Source organism: Loxodonta africana, chromosome 1, assembly GCF_030014295.1.
Source record: "Loxodonta africana isolate mLoxAfr1 chromosome 1, mLoxAfr1.hap2, whole genome shotgun sequence".
Classification (NCBI taxonomy): domain Eukaryota; kingdom Metazoa; phylum Chordata; class Mammalia; order Proboscidea; family Elephantidae; genus Loxodonta; species Loxodonta africana.
In genome coordinates, this window is record NC_087342.1 from 106,280,625 (window position 1) to 106,304,907 (window position 24,283).

General features: G+C 37.8%; 1 protein-coding gene across 8 annotated transcripts in view; it reads left to right on the forward strand.

Moving 5' to 3' along the window:
- POLH (DNA polymerase eta) overlaps positions 1-24,283 on the forward strand; it is a 34,228-nt gene that overhangs the window by 1,396 nt on the left and 8,549 nt on the right. For 5 of the 8 annotated variants that reach the window (XM_023545420.2, XM_003403897.4, XM_023545439.2 and 2 more), the window contains exons 2-8: positions 3,409-3,558; positions 3,798-3,932; positions 6,980-7,197; positions 18,318-18,487; positions 20,060-20,163; positions 22,184-22,303; positions 23,816-23,939. In XM_023545420.2, coding sequence (XP_023401188.2) covers positions 3,413-3,558; positions 3,798-3,932; positions 6,980-7,197; positions 18,318-18,487; positions 20,060-20,163; positions 22,184-22,303; positions 23,816-23,939 — 1,017 coding nt within the window. In that variant the 5' untranslated portion in view covers positions 3,409-3,412. Of the gene's footprint in view, positions 1-3,408; positions 3,559-3,797; positions 3,933-6,979; positions 7,425-18,317; positions 18,547-20,059; positions 20,164-22,183; positions 22,304-23,815; positions 23,940-24,283 lie in introns of those variants that run through there. The other 3 variants (XM_023545425.2, XM_023545428.2, XM_023545429.2) reach the window with 3 other exon arrangements.

The following is a 24,283-nucleotide window of genomic DNA, read 5'->3' on the forward strand; positions in this document are numbered from 1 at the left end:
TCTTCACTTGTACTTACTTTCCTGGATATGTCATCATTTCATAGGCACCAAACTTGTTTTGTACATATTGGAATGACTCTAGATATTTAAAGATGAATAATTACAATTATTGAAGGTTCGTGTGGTATTGACAATTTGCTATATATACGATTTCAAAGTAGCGTAATTCTCGTTCCCAAAGCATGGTTTTGGTAGAGTGTGTTTCATTTTCCATCCTTAAAAAGCTCTTGCTTTCTCCACCAAAATACATAAACTGAACACCTCAACATCTTCATTATCTGTTAAAGCCTGCATATCTGTTTCTGTACTCACTAAAATGTTCACTGGGCTTAAATCACTGCTTCCTATGCACACTCCAGTTCTGATATTTGTATCTAATATGATACTTTGGGCTGTGCTGTTTTTGTTACAATGCATTTACTATTTTTACTCAGGCATTATCTGTTCCAGTACTACATAAAAGCCAATACAAAATAAAGAAATTTCTCACATGCTGTGGTTTTAACTTACACATGTTTAAAGTATCACATTCTGCCTGTTTTAGATGAGTGGTCAATAGGAATTTATAAGGAATTAATGCCTTGAATACTCTGATTTTCTTCATTCTTTGTTGCTCTTTCCACTTGTTCCAGCTTTGTAGTTGTGTGACACTTTTTTTTCAAGGTGTATGTCAATTTTTTACAGGCTTTTTTAAGAATACAGTTGGGTGCTTGCTCAACTGTATAGCCTGTTTCTCAAATTTAAATCATCAGTTACTGGTGTTTGTTTCCATAGGTATCTTATTTACTTTAAGTTAGTGGTTTTCAAATTCTGCTGCATATTAGAAATGCCCAGGGGAGTTTTTAAAAATCACAATGCCCAGGAAGCACCCCATACCAATTAAATTAGAATCTCTGTGGGTGGAAACCAGACATCGGTATTATTTAAAAGTTCCCAAATGATTCCAATGTGCAACAAAGTTTGGGAGCCACTGCTTTACTTTTATTCCTTCTTCCAGATCAGTAACAATGTTAGATGATAACATTAGTCTGTACCCTCCCTCAAATATGTATTGTGTATTCTTCCAACTACCATCCATTTCTTTGTTTATGTGTGTATCTGCGAACAGTGTGCAGTATTGTTTGTGTTCAAAAGTTTACATAAATGGGTAGAAAATCACCATTAGAACACTACAATAATGATTATTACAGCAAGATCCACTGATGAGTGGTTAAATTAGTGGTGAAAGTTTGAGGAGAAGTAGGATATTATCATAGTCTCAAAGTATCTCCTTCAAGATGATCATTAGTTACAAAAGGAAAAATAGTAACTTTTCAGTGACAAATCCAGGGAACACTACCTTGTTGTTAGCTGCCTACAAGTGGTCCTGACTCATGGAAACCCCATGCACAATTGGATCAGACCATTGTGATTCATAGGGTTTTCAGGGGCTGATTTTCCAGAAGTAGGTCACCAGGCCTTTCTTTCTAGTGTGTCTTAGTTTGGAAGCTCCACTGAAACCTGTTCAGCATCATAGAAATACGCAAGCCTCCAATGACACTTGAGGTGCACCAGCTGGAGACTGAACCCAGATCTCCTACCTGGAAGGCAAGACTCCTGGTTCGATACACTTAGAAAAGCTTGCCAAAAAATGCATAACCTCATTATAAATGTGGGAAAAGATCAGACAAAATCTTATTGAGACCTTCTCCAAATAACTGACCGGTACTCTTCAAAAGTGTAAAGGTCATGAAAAACAAAGACTGACTGAGAAAGTATATGGATTGGAAGAAACTAAGGAGACATGATGACTAAATGCTGTGCAGGATCCTAGATGGAGTCTTGGATCAGAAAAAGGACATTTGTGGAAAAACTTGTAAAATCCAAATAAAGCATGTAGTTGAATTTATAATATTATACCAATAATGTTCTTTTTTTTTAGTTTTGATAATTGTGCTGTGTAAAATGTTAACATTAGGGGAAACTATGTTTATGGAAACCCTGCTATTTTTGTCACTTCAGTAAGTTTAAAATTATTTCAAAATAAGACGTTAAAGTATTTACATAAATGTTAAGATGTTGTATATCATTTTCTGCTTCTCTTTTCCCTGAACTTATACTTAAGTTCTGTCTATCAGCTAGATTAGCTGTTGGCTCTATTCCCCTATTGATGTATATTGTGGTTTTAATTTGCATTGGCCCATGACTAATGATGTCGGGAGCCCTGGTGGCACAGTTGTTAAGAGCTCAGCTGCTAACCAAAGGTTGGTAGTTTTAATCCACCAGCCGCCCCTGGAAACCCTACGGGGCAGTTCTCCTCTGTCCTATGGGGTCACTCTGAGTTGGAATTGACGCGACGGCAACAGATTAATGATTTGAACCCATTTTCATGGGCTTATTGGATGTTTGTATATTTTCTTTTGTGAAGTGTTCATTTCTTTGGGGAGGTAGGTATTTTTAGGCCTTTATACTTATTATCTTCCTAAAACTGAACGAATTTATTCTGTCAGTAGTATAGAAAATGCTTGTTTCACTCTCGTTAGGTCCCAGTGTACTCATGGTGACTCTGTGATGGAAGAATGGCACATTGGATTAGGTATCCTTTTTTTTTTTTGTGGTAAAATATACACAATATAAAATTTGCCATTTTAATCGTTTTCAAGTATACAATCCAGTGGCTGTAATCACACTCACAGAGTTGTACAACCACCATCACTCTTCATTTCCAAAACTTTTTCATCACCCCAAACAGAAACTCTGTACCCATTAAGCAATAAGTCCCTATTCCCCTATCTTCCCAGCCCATGGTATCCACTAATCTATTTTCTGTCTTTATGCATTTGTTTATTCTAGATATTTCACATAAATGGGATCATGCAATATATGTCCTTTCGTGTCTGGCTGTGTCTGGCTTAGGCCATATAATTTTATGTTTAACTGATTGAAGAGCCACCAGTCTATTTTCTATAGCAGCTGCACCATTTTACATTCCCACCAGCAATGGATGAGGGTTCCAATTTCTCCATATCCTTGCCAACATTTGTTATTTTTTAAGTAATAACAATCCTAGTGGGTGTGAAGTGGTACCTCATTTCCTGGTTTTGATTTGGATCTCCTTAATGACCAATGATGTTGAGCATCTTATCATGTGTTTATTGGTCATTTGTCTTCTTTGGAAAAATGTCTATTCAAGTCCTTTGCCCGTGTTTTGACTGGGTTGTTTGTTCTTTTGTATGATTTCCAAATATTTTCTCCTGTACTGTAGGTCATCTTTCCACTTTCTTGATATTGGCCTTTGATGCATAAAAGTTTTTAACTTCAGTAAAGTCCAGTTTATGTTTTTGTTGCTGGTGTTGCTTGTACTTTTGTATTTAAGAATCCATTCCAATAGGTATCGTTTCTAATTGTCCATGAAATGTTGTTTTCCAGAAAAATGGCTACCACCTACCCTGGACAGGATCGGGTAGTTGCTTTAGTGGACATGGACTGTTTTTTTGTTCAAGTGGAGCAGCGGCAGAATCCTCATTTGAGGAATAAACCTTGTGCAGTTGCACAGTACAGATCATGGAAGGGTGGTGGGTATGTATCATTGTTATTGTTATAACCATCAATTACTCTTTCAATCTGTAGGGATATATGCTAGGTCTTATTTTTGAGATCTCTGAACTGTTGTGTTTATGATTGAATGGTGGCATCTATGGCCAAAAAGTTTGTACTGTTATAGGTTTATAGCCTGTTTATGTTGTTAAGTTTCTAATTGTCTTTGCTTGTCCTAATGGAATCATATTTTTCTGTTCTTCCTTTTTTTCTAACCTTAGGATAATTGCAGTAAGTTATGAAGCTCGTGCTTTCGGAGTTGCTAGAAGCATGTGGGCAGATGATGCTAAGAAGTTATGTCCAGATCTTCTCCTGGTACAAGTTCATGAGTCCCGTGGGAAAGCTGACCTCACAAAGTAAGAAGGAAAGTTTGTTTAACAGGGAATAGAAGAGTTGGAAATAATGTCTACGAGGCTAGGGACTGGTGTTTCAAACCTGTTTTGTGGTAAACAATGTCTGAAAAAGTTCCCCTTGGTCAGCCATCTTGTCTCTTTGAAAAGAAAACAGATTTTGATATTGCATTTCAGGAGCAGCTCAGAGCCATTATAACCTATAACAGTTGCTACCCTTGGCACTGTTTTACTTCCCTAATGGTTTAAAAGTTGGTTGCTATAATTAAAACTTAATATCTCAGTGCTTAGGGGACACTGAGCTTCTGTTAAGGATGATGGTATAATTTAGGAATGAATAAGAGTGGTGGTTAAACAACATGATGAATATAGTCAGTGTCACTGAAGTGTACATGTGAAGATTGTTGAAATGTCAAACGTTATGTTACGTAAATATTTGCCACAAAAAACCCACAGAAACAATACCAGTTCTCATGGTCTCAAGCCCAAAGTTTAAAGCGTTTAAAGTAAGTGATGAAATTGACTGTGAAACTAGAAGTTTTTCCAGGGAAGGCAGAGTCAGACTGATACTCCAGTACAGTATCTAAAACTGTTTGCCAGATTGAATGACCTCAAAGGAGATTGCCTTGTTTTTGAACCTAGCTGTCTCTCCCCGAATTTTAGAAGTGTAGCCTTGGAACAGAGATCCGTATAGGCATAGCTAAGTCAGAGGTAGTCACAAGCCCCAGCCACTGTAATGATCCTAATAGCCGGCATTGAACATATATTATATGCCAGGCATTGTGTTAAGCTCTTTAGAGTCAACATTTTTTTTTAAATCTCACATTGTTATAAGGTAGGTACTAAAAATCCATTGCCGTCGATTCAATTCTGACTCACAGCAACCCTATAGGACAGAGTAGAACTGCCCCATAGAGTTCCCAAGGAGCTCCTGGTAGATTTGAGCTGCCGACTTTTTGGTTAGCAGCCAGAGTCTTAACCACTATACCACTAGGGTTTCCAAGGTAGGTACTAGTATTCTCCATTGCCATGGAGCCGATTCCAACTCATAAAGACCCTGTAGGACAGAGCGGAACTGTCCCGTAGGGTTTCGAAGGCTGCAGTCTTTATAGAAGCAGACTGCCACATCTTTCTTCTACGGAGTGGCTGGTGGTTTCAAACTCTGACCTTTCGATTAGCAGCCAAGCTCTTAACCACTGTGCCACCAGTGTTCCTTTAGGTACTAGTATTACTCTCCCTTTATTGATGAGGAAACAAGTTTAGAGAGCTTAGATAATTTCATACAGCTGGAAAGTAGTAGATTGAGAATTCAAACCTATTCCTTAAGACTCCAATATCTACATATTCATAGTCTATTACACTGTGTGGTATGGTGTAGGGGTCATGCTTTGACTCAGAGCTTAAAATATTCCTAAATTCATTTATGAATTAAAAATCTAATGGTAGAGTGGCACAGCCAACTCAATATTGGAGTTATTGCCAGAAAAGAAGATGGATTTGGCTGTAGATTAATTACTTAAGCCCTAAAGCAGGATTAATTCAGTCTGTGGACATATGCTACATTGCAGAATTTTGTGCTGGTGTAGACAATGTGATTTCCCTGAAATATGTATTGTTGACTTCAGAGTTTGGTTCTGAAAAGCTATACTACACCAGCTTAAAAATGAATTATTTTGCTTTACTCTTAAAATCTTCATCAAGCAGTGAGCAAAGGCAGTTTTAGAAAATTTACAGTTAATGGCAACTAACAACAACAAAGCTTATAGACCAGAGTCAGTAAGACCTCCAATTTAAAATTATTATTTTAATAATTCACTTGGGTGAGGTTATAAAAATATTGTTTGGAGAAATATATATATATATACACTAAGCATGTATATTAAGTACTTTGTATAAAGTTTATCGTATATTTTCAAAAATACCTTGGAGTAATTTGCCTGAAGAGGCTGTGAAGGAATCTCAGTTCTGTAGTAGAGTATCCTTGTCTGGCTCTGTATGTGTGTGGGTATATTCCCCCCACCGCCCAAGACTATTCTCTTCCTAGCCAAAATAATGATTAAAAGAAAAAAAGCCAAAGTCTTTCTGTAATTTGTTATGTGAGACTGTTTTAAAATAATTAATACTAGTTTTCACAGGAATCTTAGTGAAGAGGTACAGATATTTCCATTTCTATGGTAAATGAACTAGATTCAACAAGAATGAAGAACTTACTTTAAATTCCAAAGCAGAGCAAAGAAGATATCCACATATTGCCATAGAAAACTGCTTATGGAGGACCAGAAGAGCTGTTCATTATGGCTTTATGGTTTGGGTAGAAGGTATATGATTAGGTTGGTATCCCCTAGACAAGGCTGTCAGTCTACACAGATGGATCATACATTCTAGACACTTCAGCTTGATAATTTGAATGTTAATATGTCTAGAAGTGATCAGATTTGATTGGTGTGGCGGGGGCAGGGGGGGCAATGAGAAGGTTAGAGAGGGGAGGACCAGTTCCTATGTTAACCAGATTCACCAGTGACTGAGGTATAAAATCCGTAATGTCATTTATTAATTTATAATGAGAAATATTCTGAGGAAGACCAGATACTTGAGTTCACTGGTCAGTGTAGTCTTCCATATAAATTACCTCTTGCTTGAACACAAATAGAATCAGAAGACTGGTGGATATATGAAAATAACAAAAGGAATAAGTGATCATAATAAAATGCTTTCTAGTAAAATTAGGGCAAGACATTTGTTTCCTGTTTAGAGAGATCCTTGCCACATAGGCATGTTCATGGTCTGAATGCTTTCTACTAGAATCACCCTAAAAATATTTGCCTCCATGGTTCTTTCTTTTCTTTGCTTCTGTTATTGACCATCTGCCTGCCTACTCACCCCTTCAGTTGACTTACTGTCTGGTTTCTGTCAAGTCATGCATCTCTTTAAGGAGACTTTGCACTGATAATGTGTATTATTTTATTGTTCATTATGGGAGAGAGGGAATGAGGCCAACAGTCTCATTGCTGACTCCATTTATTGCCCATACATATGATATATATACTTCTCAGGTACCGGGAAGCCAGTGTTGAAGTGATGGAGGTAATGTCTCGTTTTGCTGGGATTGAACGTGCAAGCATCGACGAGGCTTTTATAGATCTGACCAGTGCTGTACGAGAGAGACTACAGAAGCTACAAGGTCAGCCTATCTCAGCAGACTTGTTGCCAAGCACCTACATTGAAGGGCTGCCCCAAGGCTATACAACAACAGAAGGGACTGTTCGGAAAGGTACTTCCATAACATCATATTGCTTCTGCTTCCTGCCTTTGGACCCTGCTTTGCTTGGTCACACTGATCCTTCTTGGATTGATTGGAAGGAAATTTAAACTCCAGCCTGAATGAATCACAAAGACTCGTGGAAGGATGCACAAATTCTCTCATCTTTCCAAGTACATGGATATTGAGAAGCTGTGAAATCCGTGAAAGCAAGTTTCTCTTAGATATAACTAGGGCAGGTTAGTGTTATCAATAAAAAGCTGAATGAACATTTCTGTCATTTGTAGCTTAACTTAAATTATTGTAACTTAGCTTCTTGGTTTCTTAACTATAAAAAGGATGAGAATTTTGAGGGAACCTGAGGTACAAGATATTAAGCCACTCAACGTTTCTAATCAGTTCCCAGCACATTATTACCAGTGGGCTGTGCAAAGCCCCTCTCATTTTATTTCCCTTCTTTTACCTTTTGCAGTGATTCCCCCACTCCCTCCCCATCCCACCCACACTCTGGCACCCAATGCTGTATTTGGTATGTCTCTTTAGATATGTATTATAAATTATACAGTGTTTGGTTTGTGTATATGCTTTTTAATTTACAAGATGGTGGTATGCTATATAGATCTCATTATTTTTCTTTCAGTGGTGATTTTAGAGATCCATCCATGTGGCTGCATTTATTTGTAATTGATTGCTTTTAGTAAGCAAAAGCGTGGTGGTTTGAATCCACCTAGCAGCACCATGGAGAAAAGTCCTCGCGATCTACTTCTGTAAGGTTACAGCCATTGAAAACCCCATTGAACACAGTTCTACTCTGACATACGTGGGATCCCCATGAGTCGGAATTGACTCAATGCAATGAGGGGACCTATAGCGTAATATTCCATGGTATGGATCCACCATGTCTACAGATCATTCTCCTAGTGATGAACTCAGTGGTTGCCTCTAACTCCCTACTGTTTGTATGATGAATGTCCTCAGTCATCCTCTTTTGAACCTGTGCAAGGTTTTCTCTGGGAAATGTTCTCAAGAGTGGAGCTGCTGGGTCACAGGGTATATACATATACTTAGTTTCACTAAGTGCTACCAAATTGCTCCCCAGAATGGCTGTGCATAAGGGCTCCTCTTTCCTCCACATCCTCATCGACACTTGGTATAATCTAATTTTTAAAAATATTTGCCAATATGCTGGCTGTAAAGTGGCATTTGGTTTTAATTTACATTTCTTTGATTACTAATTTGAGTTGAGCATCTCTTCATATATTTATTAGCCAGATGAGTTTCTGCTTCTGTGAATTGGTTATTTATTGTCTTTGTTTATTTTTCCATTGGATTTCCTGTTTTTTTTTTTTTTTTTTCCTGTTGATTTGCAAGGGTTCTGTAATGGATTAAATTGTGTCCCCTCAAAATATGTGTTGTAAATCCTAACCCCTATACCTGTAGTTTATAATCCCATTTGGAAAAGAGTTTTCTTTGTTATGTTAACAAGGCAGTATTAGCATAAGGAGTGTTTTAAGTCAATCCCTTTTGAAATAATGAAAAGAGCAGATCAAGCAAGCAAGCAAGCAAGCACAAACCTAGGGGAAGATACATGCTACGTGATTGTGATCGTGATCGCCAAGGACTATCCCCAAGAGTGGACAGACAGAGCCTTCCCCTAGAGCATGCTGAATTCTGACTGCTAGCCTCCTAAACTGTGAAAAGATAAATTCTGTTCGTTAAAGCCACCTATTTGTGGGATTTCTGTTATAGCAGCACTAGGTAACTAAGACAGTTCCTTGTATATCCTAGTTGCTAGTCCCTTGTCTATTTTTGACATTGCAAATATCTTCTCCCAAGTCTGTAATTTGCTTCTCTCTGTACGTGGTTGGACAGAAATCTTTTAGTCTATCAGTTTTCACCTTATGGTTGCGCATTTTAAACCTCGCTTAAGAAATCATTTTCTACCAGAAGTTCACAAAGACATTTTCCTCCAGTTACCTTATAGTTTACTTTTGGGTCTTGTAACCATGTGGTGTTCACCTTAATTCTTCTATAGTGAACAAGTTTTCTCAACACTTATTAAACAATCCAGTCTTTCTTCAACTTCCTGTGTATACATAGGTCTGTTTCTGTAATATTCCATTAGTCTGTCTTCTGCTCCAGAAAAATACTGTTTGTAGTATTTCATAAAGATTTCCCTTGCTGTTGAGTGGATTCTGACTCATAGTGACTCTGTGTGCTAGGGTAAAAACATAACAAAGTTTGGTAAAACAAAAAGAAAGGTTTTATTTGGCATATACTCAAAGAGGCATTAGTTGGAAATGGACAAGCATGCTGCCAGAGCCATGTCTGCCTGAATCCGAGGAAATTACAGAATAGACAAAAGTGGGAAAACGGACAAGCAGGCTGCCAGAGCCATGTCTGTTTGAGTCTGAGGAATATTACAGAATAGGCAAGAATGGGAAAATGGACAAGCCTGCTGCCAGAGCCATGGAACATTACAGAATCATCAGTATATATTAACATTACAAATGCGCAAAACTATCAAAAGCTTCACCTTTTCACAGATTGGCTAGAAACTTAAGTCACCGTGATTCTACATTTTGAGTCATCTTTCTTAACAATCATGAGTACAGGTTTCAGTAATGACAGTCAGGAAAGTCTTCACTGGTCCACAAATCTTACTATTCACTAAATGCTAATAGAAAAAGATAGTGGAAAGTATGTGGGTCTTTTGTGGCGTGTTTTATGATTTGTTTATGTGAAAGTTTCCCTAAAAGATGTTTTCCAAGGTTGTTATACCTCAGGACCCAGATGATACGTCCTTGTGAGTCCAGCTCCAGCTGGGTCATGTTCTAGGACAGGGAATAATGACTTCAATATTATCTCCTAAATAACCTATAGGACAGAACAGAACTGCCCCCATAGGGTTTCCCAGGCTGTAATCTTTACAGAAGCAGACTGCCACATCTTCATCCCGTGGAGCGGCTGGTGGGTTCAAACCTCCAACCTTTTGGTTGGCAGCTGAGCACTTAACCACTGCACCACCAGTGCTCCCTCTGTAAATATTAACCAAAAACCAAACCTGTTGTTACAGAGTCGATTCTGACTCAATGAGTCTGTAAAGATTACATCCTTGGAAAACCTATGCGGGAGTTCTGTTCTGTCCTATAAGGTCACTATAAGTCAGAATTTACTCAATGGCAGCTGGTTTGAGTTTGGTTTACAGGTAGTGATGTCACATTACGGTTTTAGTTTGGATGTCCTGATGTTAAAGAAATTGAATATTTTATAAGCTTATTGATCATTTAGATATCTTCTTTCATGAAGTGCCTGTCTAAATGTATCTGTATCTATCTGTACATATATTGTTGTTATTGGATTGTCTCGACTCTTTTTTTTATTGATCTGTAGGCTTCCTTATAAATTCTTGATGTGAGTCCTTTGTCAGATATATGTATTCAGGTATTTTCTCTTGGTCTATGACTTGGTTTTTCACTCTCTTAATGGTGGCTTATGGTGAACAAAGATTCTTAATTTGGTCTCATGTATCTTTTTTTTCCCTCCATGGATAGATAATACTTTTTATGCCCTGCTTTAGAAACCTTTGTCTATCTCAAGGTTATGAAGGTCATCTCCTGTTTTATTCTAGAAGCTTTATTGTTTTGCCTTTGACGTTTAGATTTACAATCCATTCTTTGTGTGCATGGATGGTAAGAAGATAGGAATCAGGATTTATAAAAAATATGAATATCCAATTATTATTTCCTTATTAAAGCTTTACATTTTTTCAATAAAGGTCTTATGCATTCGTGTGTAATGTCAGTTCCTGGATGCTTTAAATCTTTTACTGCTATTGTGACTTCTTTTTTTTCCTACTATATTTTATTCTTGATTATTGATGCATAGAGGAATGAGAAATACTTTTTATAAATTCATCTTTATCTCCTTGACAAAGATTTGTGATCTAATCTGTATCAAAGTACTTTGGTAAATAAAATGTACTTGAAACCTAAAAGTATTTTTTTAGACTAGGATGAAGTTAGGGCAATAAAAACTTGTTTTTGTGTAATATTAGATTATGATAGTTTCAGATACCAGATCTAAGAGAATTTTCATAAAGAAGAGAGTCTTGTATTTCTTTAAATTGAATATTATGAAAGTGGGATTTGGTTGGATCTCCCAAAGAATTCTACATCTAGAGGCTTTTCAATAGTGTGTTGACACATTTTTTCCATTTTCTGATACTTTGGATAATGGTTCTAGTCAAAACATGTATCTGTTTTCCCCTTCATCTGTAACATGTACTTTTAAAACTATTATTTTGTAACATTATTCCTATTCAGAAGAGCCCTTTCAGTAGACAACTTTGAATGTTAGAAACTGGACACAAATCCGCAGCAAGTAAACTTCTTGGGGGAGCTAACTATAAGGCAATCTGTTATTACTTGCAGAAACAATACAGATTTGTCCAGAAAAAAGTCCAAGAGTGTTTAACTTCTTTGTAGTTACAGTAGTGAATTTTCCATGTGCCTTATTTTAAAAATAAGATGTAAAGTTTTCTTTTACTGTTGAACAGCTGTATGATAAACCTTGAATAAAAAACCTTGAATACATTGTGCTAAATAAAGGGTAGTAATAGAACTGCCTGGGAAAGCTTGCGATTAAGGAACACGGAATAATTATTTTATTTTATTGTCTGATCTTGATATAGAGTTTGTCAAGCTGGAGGCTGCATATTGTTTAGTTCTTTAGGAAAAATACAATGGACAATAAAAATGTGCCACTAATAAAGGAGGCAAAGTTATGGTACATAAACATTTGATGGCAAAAAATGTGAAAATTTTCTTTATTATTCTGGGATCGGAGTCAGAAATTTAATCATCACAGTAAGGAAGGTTTTCTTTTGGTCTTAAACTTTATATAGCACATCTTGTCGTGTGCCTAATTTTTTTTAAATTGTGCTTTAAGTGAAAGTTTACAGCTCAAGTTAGTTTCTCATACAAAAATTTATATATATATTGTTATGTGACTCTAGTTGCTCTCTCTGTAATGTGACAGCAAATTCCTGCTTTCCACTCTGGATTTCCCATGTCCATTTAGCCAGCTCCTGTCCCTTTCTGCCTTCTCATCTCACCTTCAAACAGGAGCTGCCCATTTAGTCTCATGTATCTACTTGAACTAAGATGCACACTCCGTAGAAGTATCATTTTATGTCTTACATAGTCCAGTCTAACCTTTGGGAATGGTTTTAGTTCTGGGTTGAGAGACTCCAGGGGTTTCTCCAGTCTCAGACCATTAAGTATGGTCTTTTTACTAGAATTTGAGTTCTGCACTCTACTTTTCTCCTACTCTGTAAGAGACTTTCTGTTATGTTCCCTGTCAGGGTGGTCACTAGTGGTAGCCAGGCAGCTACTAGTTCTGGTCTTAGGCTGATGTGGTCCTTTCTGTCTCTTGGGCTAATATTTTCCTTGACTCTTTGTTGTTCTTCATTCTACTTTGCTCCAGGTGTGTTGGGACCAATTGATGCATCTTAGATGGCTGCTGGCTAGCTTTTAAGACCCCAGACGCTACTCACCAAAGTGGGATGCAGAACATTTTCCTGATACACTTTGTTATGTCAGTTGACCTAGATGTCCACTGAAACCATAGTCCCCAGGCCCCTGCCCCTGCTAATCTTTCCCTCATAGTGTTTTGTTATATTCAGGAAACTTCTTAGCTTTTGGTTGTATGCCTAATTTTTTTTTTTTTTAATAAAGTTTTTGAGTTGGTTTTCTAATACTTCAAGTCAGTGGTTCTGTAACTTAGTTACATACTCTTTTGACAATCTTTTGAAATCTGTAAACTTGCTTGCTGCAGAAAAATACATATCTGTACATAAGACCATTTTGCATGCAGTTTTCAGAAGATTCACTAATTCTCTGAAACCCACATTCCTCAGTTAAGAACTATTCTCCTCACACAGTACATTGTTTTTTTAAAGCTGCAAAGCATTGTTGAAGAACTTTCTTATCTCCACCTGAAGATAGTGGTATGTACCTTCCTTGGTGGTCAAATGTTAATTGAAATGGACATGTTCCCTTTCTTTATACACTTATCTTTCTCACTGCGTACACCTGTATAGAAAATGCCAATGTTTATAAAGTCTATTTCCGTGTGTCCTATGTATCTGTTGGCTTAGAATGTCAAGCTTCCAAATGCAGTGACATCATATTGTGTATAGTGTTCAGAACGTGCACTATCTAGTCAATGGTTTGTATTTCATATCATGTTGCTGAGTCTTCTTATGATGTGTACAACCAAAAAAACTGATACTCTAACTGATCCAAGTGGGTGAAACATTCCAGAAATTATTTTTCATGGCTGTGACACATTTCAAAACTAGGGAAAAAGCCAGTAATTTTGATGTTTTGATGCTGAGGTTTACTTTCAATTTTACCATCCAGCCTCTTAATGGATTAAGAGTTAGCAGCCCTGCTCAACCATCCTGCATTTGCAACTTGGTATTTTCTAGTTTTGGAATAGTTATGTGTGGAAAGTTTCAGTAGTAGGATTCACATAAAAATAATACTAAAAAATATCCAGGGTAAAGACTCCCATCAGGACCACTTTGTAACTTGTTTATTTTAGCTGAGGAACTTATGTTTGTTCTCTTCTCGTATTGCTTGCTCTTAATTCATTAGTTTCCAAACATACGGTGAACATTTTCTGAAGGCATGTATCATGAAACAGCTGTATGGTGATACAAGAAATTAGAAGTTAACTGCTAAAAAGAGGGTTGTGGGTGTTGGAGAGTCCTTGCTAATTTTGAAGACATAAGCTGCTATGTTAAGAGAGAGCCTTTGGAGAGGGCCACATGGCTAGGGGCTGAGAGCTGCCTTCAGCTGACACCCAGCAAGAAAACAGGGACCTCAGTCCTACAACTGCAAGGAGATGAATTCTGCTAACAATTAGAGGGAGATTAGAAGGAACTAATCAGCTTGTAGCATAGAGGGAGGCACACCTGTTATTCATACAGTGATTTCTGTTTTGTGGTTATGGTCCCTGGAGTTGCAGAGTCTAGCTAGAGGTTTATCAGTTTAACCCAAACACTGGAGACAGTCATGGATGCACACTTACCACTTTTATTCAACATTGTGCTGGAGGTACAAGACAGTGCAGTCGAACCAGAAGAGGATATAAAAAGTTTGTAGGTGGCATGACTAGTTACATAGAAAATCCTAAGGAATCTACCAAAACGGAACAAAATCCAACACTTATGAGACTAATAAGTAGGTTTAGCAAGGTTGCGGGGGGACAAGGTCAATATGCTAAAAATTAGTATTTCTATATACTAGAATGAAAAATAGGAAATTGAAATTAGAAAGCAATATTGCTTACAATAGTGTTAAAATCATAACTTGTTATAACTTTAATGATATATGTAAGACCAGTACGATGAAAACCATAAAACATCACTGAGAGAAATTAAAGAAGACAAAATAAATGGATCAATATACCATGCTCATGGAAGGAACCCTGGTGACTCACTTAAACACTTGGTGGCTAATGAAAAGGTTGGTGGTTTGAACCCACCCAGTGGCTCCTTGGCAGAAAGACCTGGCTATCTGCTTTCGTAAAGAAAACCCAATGGGGCAGTTTTACTGTGTTGCATGGAGTCACTGTAAGTCAGAATCAACTCAATGGCACCTAACAACAACATAAATCAAAAAAAAAGACTTCATATTATTAGAGTACGGTTCCCCCCAAATTGACCTATAGAGTTAATATCAGTAGGAATTTGTAGAAATTGACAAATTGATTTTAAAATGTTATGGAAATGCAAAGGATATGAAATAGTCAAACAACTTTGAAAAATAAGAACTAAGTTGGAGGACTTACACTACCTGATTTCGAGATTTAACTATAAATTTACAATAACGAGGGCAGTGTTTTGGTACTGACATAGTAAGAGACATCTAGGTCAATGGTACAGAATAAAAGGTACACAAATAGATCCTCACCTTTTTTGGTCAATTGATTTCCAGAGAAGTGCCAAGATGGTTCAATAGGAAAAGAAAAGTCTTTTCTCAGTTTTAGTGGGCATTTAATACCAAAAAACTATCTGAATTTTCTCCCTCAAGTCCACTTCAGTGTATCAGAGAAAAATCAAAATTTTACAAGTTCTTAACAACTAGAGAAGAGGTGAAAAACAAAAACTAAGAAAACAAGGGAATGCTGATTGTCTCCTGTGGTCCTGTTTAATTGACATGGAATATAAGGTAACAGCATTGCAGTATTACCTTGCCTGGGAGAACTAGAAATCTTAGGCAGAGAAGATTTAGCTCTACTAGTTAAGAAAAAGCCCAGAAAAACCCTACAATTTTATACTTCTCTAAAAATACCATTTTTAAAATGAGGGTTGTGTTGTATTTCTTGTTCTTAATATGTGCAAGGCACTATGTTAAGAAGCTTTATATATACAGTATAAAATATATTTTAAAGTATATGTATATATATATATATATATACATATATACACATGTATATGGAACCCTGGTGGCACAGAGGTTAAGAGCTGGGCTGCTAACCGAAAGGTTGGCAGTTCAAATTCATCAGCCACTTCTTGGAAACCCTATGGGACAGTTCTACTCTGTCCTGTAGGGTCACTATGAGTCAGAAACAACTTGATGATGATGGGTTTGGTTTGTTTTTTTTTTTTTTAAATATATACCTATATAAAAAAAAAAACCAAACCCAGTGCCGTTGAGCCCAGTTTGGTTTTACATATCTATATATATTTTTATGAGAAGCCCTGGTGGCACAGCTGTTAAAGTGGTCGGCTGCTAACCAAAAGGTCAGCCGTTTGAAACCACAAGTGGCTTTTTGGGAGAAAGATGTGGCAGTCTGCTTTTCCATGGAGGTTTACAGCCCTGGAAGTGCTATGGGATGGGTCTCTGTAAGTCAGAATCAACTTGATAGTAGTGGGTTTCTATATATATGTGTGTATACATATATTTATATTTAACATATACCTTAATATATACATATTATGTGTTAAAACTTCTTTTAATTCTCACAACAAAGTGCACTATCCTTATCTTCATTTTGTAAATGTTGAAACTGAAGCTTAGAGAATAATGTAACTTGCCCAAAGCCACTCAAGCTAGTAACTTATGAAGCCAATATTTGAGCCTTGCCTGACTGTAAAATGTGTTTTTTAAACAATTACACTGTACTTTCTGTTGTAGATAAAGAGTTAATAGACTTTAGTGGGGCACTCCAGAGTTAGCTAGACTAGCTGGAGAAGACCTCATGATGGATGAGATTTGAGATGAGCCCTGAAGGCTAGGTAAGACTTATTTAAAACAAAGGGAAAAAGAACAGAGTTAAGGAGTAAGAGCAGGGAGACAGCATAAGAGGTTCCTCAGAAGAAAAGCCTGGTGTTCTACTTCCAAAAAATCAGTCATTGAAAACCCTGTGGAGCACACTTCTACTCTTAAACACATGGGTTGCCATGAGTTGAAGTTGATTCGGTGGCAACTGGTCTGGTTAAGGTGGAAACACGGTATGTTCAGTATATTTATAAGGACATAAACTTGGGATTAGTGGAAGATAAATTGAAAAAAAGCTAGTTTGGCAGATGGTTTTGAATGTCAGTTTACAGAGTTGGTACTTAAATAATGTGAACCTAAATAATTACTAAAATTCTTTACCAGAGAAGAGAGAACCAATGGCAGTTTTGAACAGGGAATAGGATTGATAGCATTGATATTTAAGAATACTTAATTTGTGGGCATTGTGTAGAATGCAGTAAGATAAAGAGTGGTTTAGGAATTATGTAGTCCAGACAAGAATGATGAAGACCTGAATAAAATAAAGTGGGTTGCAATGGATATGTGAGATATTTTAAAGTAGGCTTTGTTGGCTACATGACTAAACAATGGGGAGTGAATGAGAGAAAAGAAGCCAAGATTATCTGGATTTTCCACCTTTAATAGAAATAGAGTTGGTTGGGAAGGGAACATTTGAAGAGAAAGATAAGTTTAATTTTAGTTATGTTTTACTTGAAACTATAGTGAAAAATTTAAGAAGTGTTACTCTGTAGGGAGACGGAGATAAGGGATTACAATTCAAGAAAGAGTTTGGAGATAAAGATTTGCATTTACTCAGCATAAGCAAATTGAAACATAAGATAGTATCAGTTCACCAGGAGAAAATGCATATATACAAAGAGGAGGAGAATGCTGCTCAGTACCCAGGGTTAGGGCAAGAGGAGGAAGATAAGCCAGCCCAGGGGAGAGTAAGCAGTCATGATAGTTGGAAATTTTTTCCTTGTAAGTGCTTATCTCTGAACCTTCATCTACAACTCCAAGATACTTCTGAGTGTATTTTCTTGCCATTTTCATACTTCACTCCAAACCTGTTGCTGTCGAGTTGATTCCGACTCATAGTGACCCTATAGAATAGAGTAGAACTGACCCATAGAGTTTCCAAGGAGTGGCGGGTGAATTCAAACTGCTGACCTTTTGGTTAGCAGCCAAGCTTTTAAACCGCTGTGCCACCAGGGCCCTGCCATAATCATGTTTTTGTGTCTTTTCAAAATTGTGGCTTGTTCTGAATTGGATACGAAGCTATTTTCAAGGCCCTGAAGTTCAAAGCTACATCTAACTTAAATAGCTTGTCGGGAGAATAAATCTTCTAGTGCTTCTTATTGGATTTTAAGTCACTCGACTGGACTTAGCCTCTAAAAATATGTAAACACTAACTTGAATTTTATACTGAAGCTTGATTTAATTTTGACTGTTTCCTAATGGAATAACATAATAAAACTTAGTGATGTTCAAGGGGAAGTGGGAGGAAGAAAATTCAGGAAAACTGGGGAGAGAAAACAAATGTACTTTTAAATCATTGTTCATGAAAGATGATATTAATACAAAATATTTGTTGCATATTAGAACTACAAAGTGCAGCCTCTGCTGAAGCTAAGGCTGCTGGAATTGGTATGAAGGAAAAATTGGTCTCTCGTTCTCATTCTTCTGAAATGGTTGCCTTTTGTGTGTGTGTGAAAACCTGCATATCTAATAAAGTGCCTAAGCATTTCTGCATTAGACAGCACGATGAAAGGATTTTTTAAAAATTATGTCTAACTGTGACCTCTCAACTTTTTTCAGAGGAGATGCGAAAACAAGGCTTATTTCAGTGGCTTGATTCTCTTCCGATTGATAACACCGCCTCTCCCGACCTGCAGCTCACCATGGGAGCTGTGATTGTGGAGGAAGTGAGAGCAGCCATAGAGAGGCAGACAGGATTTCAATGTTCCGCTGGAATTTCACACAATAAGGTGAAGACTAGTAGTGGATTGCAAAGAGAAGCATGGATAATCTTTAGTTAGTAAATATGGTAAGAATTAGATATGGATGGGGCATTTAGGTCATTATTCATATAATTTGAAACGGGTTTCTGTTTAAAATTCATGTATAGGTCCAAATAAGACCTAATTAATCCTTTAACATGAGAGTCAACATTGAACATACACTTGCCCAAGAAGCAGGCTGGAAATTTTGCAGAAACTGCTTATTTATATAGTTGCATCCAAAGTATTTCCTTAATGACTGAACTATCCATAGAGAGGAGGAGGCTAGTCTTTGAACTTTTATATACAGTGAGACCTGTGAGAGCCGGAACTTGATGGGACTGCCTTGTTTTTCCAGGTCCCGCAAATTTTCTGCCTGGGACAGGGTGCAGTTTTATCACTTTTCTTTGACTCGTTTTAGTGGAAAGTATTTGAATGCTCCTCCTCTGACAGGTTTCTGCCTTACATATGTTCCGGCTTTCACAGGTTTTACTATGTAAACCTATTTCTTTTATTTTACTTTAATTTTCTTATGTGGAGTTTCCTGTTTTTGCCTATTCCTCCTTTTCTAATAGGAGCAAAAACAGAAATGGAATAGTAAAACCTTATTAATTTGGACCACTGTTTTGGTGTTGGGAATACAGACAACTCTCAGTAATCCAGGGGCAGAATAACTGGTTTTCTGATTAAACACAATAAAGTGCAGTGAAGGTCTGGGAGCTTCATCCCTTTCTAACCAGGCTCAATAATTGAGCAGTGCTTGATTATCCCTGGTTGCTGCCTTCTCCCAATAAGTTGCCAAACTTGCCTGCAGTTTTTTTCCCCTTGGTTGGGTGGGGGAGGGGAAACAAAAATTCCAACATAAACCAGACTAAATGTTGCCTAGTAGAAAATTCCTGGAGAATCTCTCTAATGAATTTAAAGAATGCTTTTATACTTTACCTATCAATTATAGTTTGTGAAATGATACCGCTGAAGTGTCTTCCTCTTTGAGTTCTAAGGGATTTAATTTTTTTCATTGCAAAGTCTTGTTTACACTGTATAAAAAGGTGTTTGCTATTAGAGGATGATTGTGAGCCCAATCCCTATCACAGATTCTAAATTATGATAATCTGTATAAAATTCAGGACTCAAATAGACTAAGCATTAAAGACATGTAAATAAATAATGTAGGGTAAAACAAGTTTGTCTCAGTATTTTCATATGAACACACTGAGAAATGCATCTTACTTGAGTTTCTTCTGCAGCTTGTCTGCTTTCCAAACTTCTTAAAGTGGGAGGACCTCAAGGAAAAGATGGGGGAGGAAAAAAGATAAAAGGAAAACTGATTGTGAAAGAGATGTGGGAAGAACAATGAGAATAATGATAACAGGTCATATTTTCCACTGAGGATGTGGCACTAAGGTTTAGAGATGTCTTGAATTTCTGGTTTTGGTTTTGTTTTCAATGTGGAAACCATCAGCTACTCTTAACCTCTGTGTATGTGTGTTTCAATATTCACTAACCCTCTATGTGAGTGGGGTTGACAGTAATGAGGCTTTTACATTTTCCATTCTCCAGGTCTTGGCAAAGCTGGCCTGTGGACTAAACAAGCCCAACAGCCAGACCCTGGTCTCACATGGCTCAGTCCCACAGCTCTTCAGCCAAATGCCTATTACCAAAGTGTAAGTATTCAGAGAGCACCTTAAATGTCATTTATACCCAGGTGAAGGCAATCTCTGGTTATAGTTTCTTCCTTAGGAAGGACTGACACCAAGGCAAACAGGTATCAGGGCTACTGAATTGCTCCCATACTAGGCTTGAGAAAAGAAGCCAAATCAAATGAATACCATAACCAGGTTGACCCTATGAATTATGTGTCCTTGACAAGGGCTTACATTATTGAAGAGACAAGACGTAACAGTTCGAGATAAAATGAAAATGCCATTACAAAACTGCATGAGTAATTGCTAAGTAAATTGTGCAGGTACTTCCCAAAGTTTGTAAAAGAAGAGTAATCTGAGAAGGATTTATGAAAAGGGCATGGGGTTTTATTTTGAGGTTTGGCAGAATTTGGAGTGTCAGACGAGAATAGGAAACCAATACTGGTTTAGAGAATGTTTTGAGCACAAAGGACAAAGTACAAAATGTTTTCACTGAACTCGAACATAAACCAGTTTGTTGTTGTTAGTCGCCGTCAAGTCGGCTCCGACCCATGGCAGCCCCATGTACAATAGAACAAAACATTGCCTGGTCATCTTCACAATACTGGTATGCTCAAGTCCATTGTTGTGGTCACTGCATATTTTGAGTGCCTTCCAACTTAGGAGGTTCATCTTCCAGCACTATATTGGATAATATTCTGTTGGGATCCGTAGGGTTTTCCTTGGCTAATTTTCAGAGGTAGATTGCCAGGCTTTTTTTTTTTTTTACGTTTTATTGTGCTTTAAGTGAAAGTTTACAAATCAAGTCAGTCTCTCATACAATAATTTATATACACCTTGCTATATACTCTTAATTGCTCTCCCTGTAATGAGACAGCCGCTCCTTCCCTCCACTCTCTGTTTTCGTGTCCATTCCACCAGCTTCTGACCCCCTCTGCCCTCTCATCTCCCCTCCAGATAGGAGATGCCAACATAGTCTCATGTGTCTACTTGATCCAAGAAGCTTGTTCTTCATCAGTATCATTTTCCATCCCATATTCCAGTCCAATCCCTGTCTGAAGAGTTGGCTTTGGGAATGGTTCCTGTCTTGGGCTAACGGAAGGTCTGGGGAGCATGGCCTCCAGGGTCCTTCTAGTCCCATTCTGACAATTAATTCTGGTCTTTTTATGAGAATTTGGGGTCTGCATCCCACTGCTTTCCTGCTCCTGCAGGGGTTCTCTGTTGTGTTCCCTGTCAGGGCAGTCATTGGTTATAGCTGGACACCATCTAGTTCTGCTGGTCTCAGGCTGAAGTAGTCTCTGGTTTATGTGGCTCTTTCTGTCTCTTGGGCTCATAATTACCTTGTGTCCTTGGTGTTCTTAATTATCCTTTGCTCCAGGTGAGTTGAGACCAATTGATGCATCTTAAATGGCCACTGCCAAGCCTTTCTTCCTAGTCCGTCCTAGCCTAGAAGCACCACAGAAACCTGGGTAGGCATGGGTGATCCTCCTGGTATATGAAATACTGGTGGCATAGTTTCCAGCATCATAGCAACACATAAGCCACTATTGTATGCAATCTAACAGATGGATGGTGATAAATCAGTTTAGCTAGAGAAGAAGGAGAAGTAACTGGAAGTAGGACTGAAAAGATAGATTGAGGAAGGACAGATTAGAGAGAGCCTTGAAGGCAAGGCTAAAGAATTTTGACCATATTCTTAACAATAGAAGGTTTTAGTTGAGGGATTTGTTTTGGGGTTGGAATTTTAATCCCCAAATGGGACAGTAGAACCTGTACAATTAAAAATTTTATATGTAGTAGACTTGGTAGCTAATCAATAACATTTTGTTTATGCTGTTGTTAATCTTCTTCCTAGGTCCTAACTCCCAGAGTACCACTGAATTCCCAGAATCACTTGGACTTATGCTGGCAAATTAAGACCAATACTATGCTTTAATTTTCCCTGAACCTTTTGGAGTCTTAGTTACAGAAGCAGAATGCCTTATGTTAACCAGATATTTATGATATGACCTATAAATTATTTGTCTCCTTTTTTTATCAGTCGTAATCTTGGAGGAAAGCTAGGGGCCTCTGTTGTTGGAATCCTGGGGATAGAATATATGGGTGAACTGACCCAATTCACCGAATCCCAGCTCCAGAGTCATTTTGGGGAGAAGAATGGGTAAGTGATTCATATCTTCAAACGTAATGTTTATGAAATTCAAATACAGACAAAAGTGTCTAGTAAAACTAGATTAACATTTGTTTCTTCATGAAATTTCATTGGTCCATCTTAACTTTAAAATCCTAGGTAACTATGGCCCATCATTCTAGTTTTTTCGTGTACCTGGGTGGGTTGATAGATAGGAATTATTACTTTAACACCTGGGTATATGAAGATGATCCTCATTATTCATGGATTCTGTTTTTGTGAATTTGCCTACTTGCTAACATTTATTTGTAACCCCAAAATAAGTACTCATAGTGCCGTCATGGTCATTCGTAGACATGTGCAATGTCACCCAGCATGCACGTTGAACAAGACAATACTCTGCCTTCTTGTTTCAGCTTTCGTACTGGAAACAAGTGTCCTTTTCACAGTTTTCCACATTTCTTTGCTTTTGGTTGGTGATTTTGCTGTTTAAAATGGACCACAAGTATAGTGCTGAAGTATACCTAAGCCCAAGAAGGCTGCGATGTGCCTTACAGAGAAAATACACTAGATAAGCTTTGCTCAAGCATGAGTTATAGTGCTGTTGGCCATGAGTTCAGTGTTAACGAATAAACAAAAATAAGGTGTCTTCGTACAGAAATACACATAAAACAAGGTTATATATTGGTCAGTTGACAAAATGTTATGACCAGAAGCTAGCAGGAATCTAACCTTATGTTCCCCTAGGAGCACTGCCTCCCCCACTGCCCTGCCCCATGCCATTGAATCGATTCCAACTTATATCAACCCTATAGGACACAGTAAAAGTGCTCCATAGGGTTTCCAAGGAGTAGCTGGTAGATTCGAACTGCTGACCTTTTGGTTAGCAGCTGAGTTCTTAACCACTGTGCCACTAGGATCAGTGGTTCAATATTTACTAATTGTTTGCATTGACTTTATAGAACATAACTACCACAAATAATGAGAATTGACTGTACTATTACATCATTTATGTGTGCTAAGATATTCCCTTAACATCTTGTGTTTACCAAAAAACAAACCCGTTGCTGTTGCTTCTGACTCATAGTGACCCTGTAAGACAGATTAGAACTGCCCCATAGTGTTTCCAGGCTGTAAATCTTTATCGAAGCAGACTCCCACATCTTTTTCCCAGAGTGGCTCGTGGGTTTGAACTGCTAACCTTTTGTGGTTAAAGCTGAGTGCTTTAACCACTGCACAACCAGGGCTCCTTGTCTTTGTGCTTAGGCCTTAGCAAACACAAAAAAACTTGGGGATATGAACCTGTGGCTTGCTTGGCACTTTTCCATGGCAAAAATACAAATGATGACTTAGCTGTAGGAAGTCAGTCATTATATGGCACTGAAATTCAATGAGGGGGGAGGAATTCAGTGGAAAAGTCAGGTACACCTAATTTCAGACATATTTTTCCTTTTTTGTGAAAGGAATAAAAGCATAACATATTTTGTTTTAATAAGAATAGCCATTTGCTTTCACCTCAACGTTTTCTGCTGGTTTTATTAGGTCTTGGCTGTATGCCGTGTGCCGAGGGATTGAACATGATCCAGTTAAACCCAGGCAACTACCTAAAACCATCGGCTGTGGCAAGAACTTCCCCGGAAAAACGGCCCTGGTTACTCGGGAACAGGTAGGCAGAAGACCGCCTCTTCTGTGGGGGTTAGTGGGTGGGTGTTGGTAGCTGTGGCAGGTTTACTAGGTTAGATGGGACCTTTATGCTGGAAATGGAAAGTATGAAAGGAATAGAAGTTCCTTTCTTATGTTGAAAATCGACTTGTTTAACTTGTGGTTTACTGCTTTTTCCCCTCCGTGCTTCTACCTAAAAAGAAAGAAAATGGGACTGACTAAAGGTCAAAATAGAATTCAATTTTTTTTGGTAGGTAGAAACTTCTTGTGCCCCAGGTCAGCGTCTGGTCTTTTTTCTAATAGCTAGAATGTGCCTGAAATTCACCTCTTGGTATGCCAGCAGGAAAA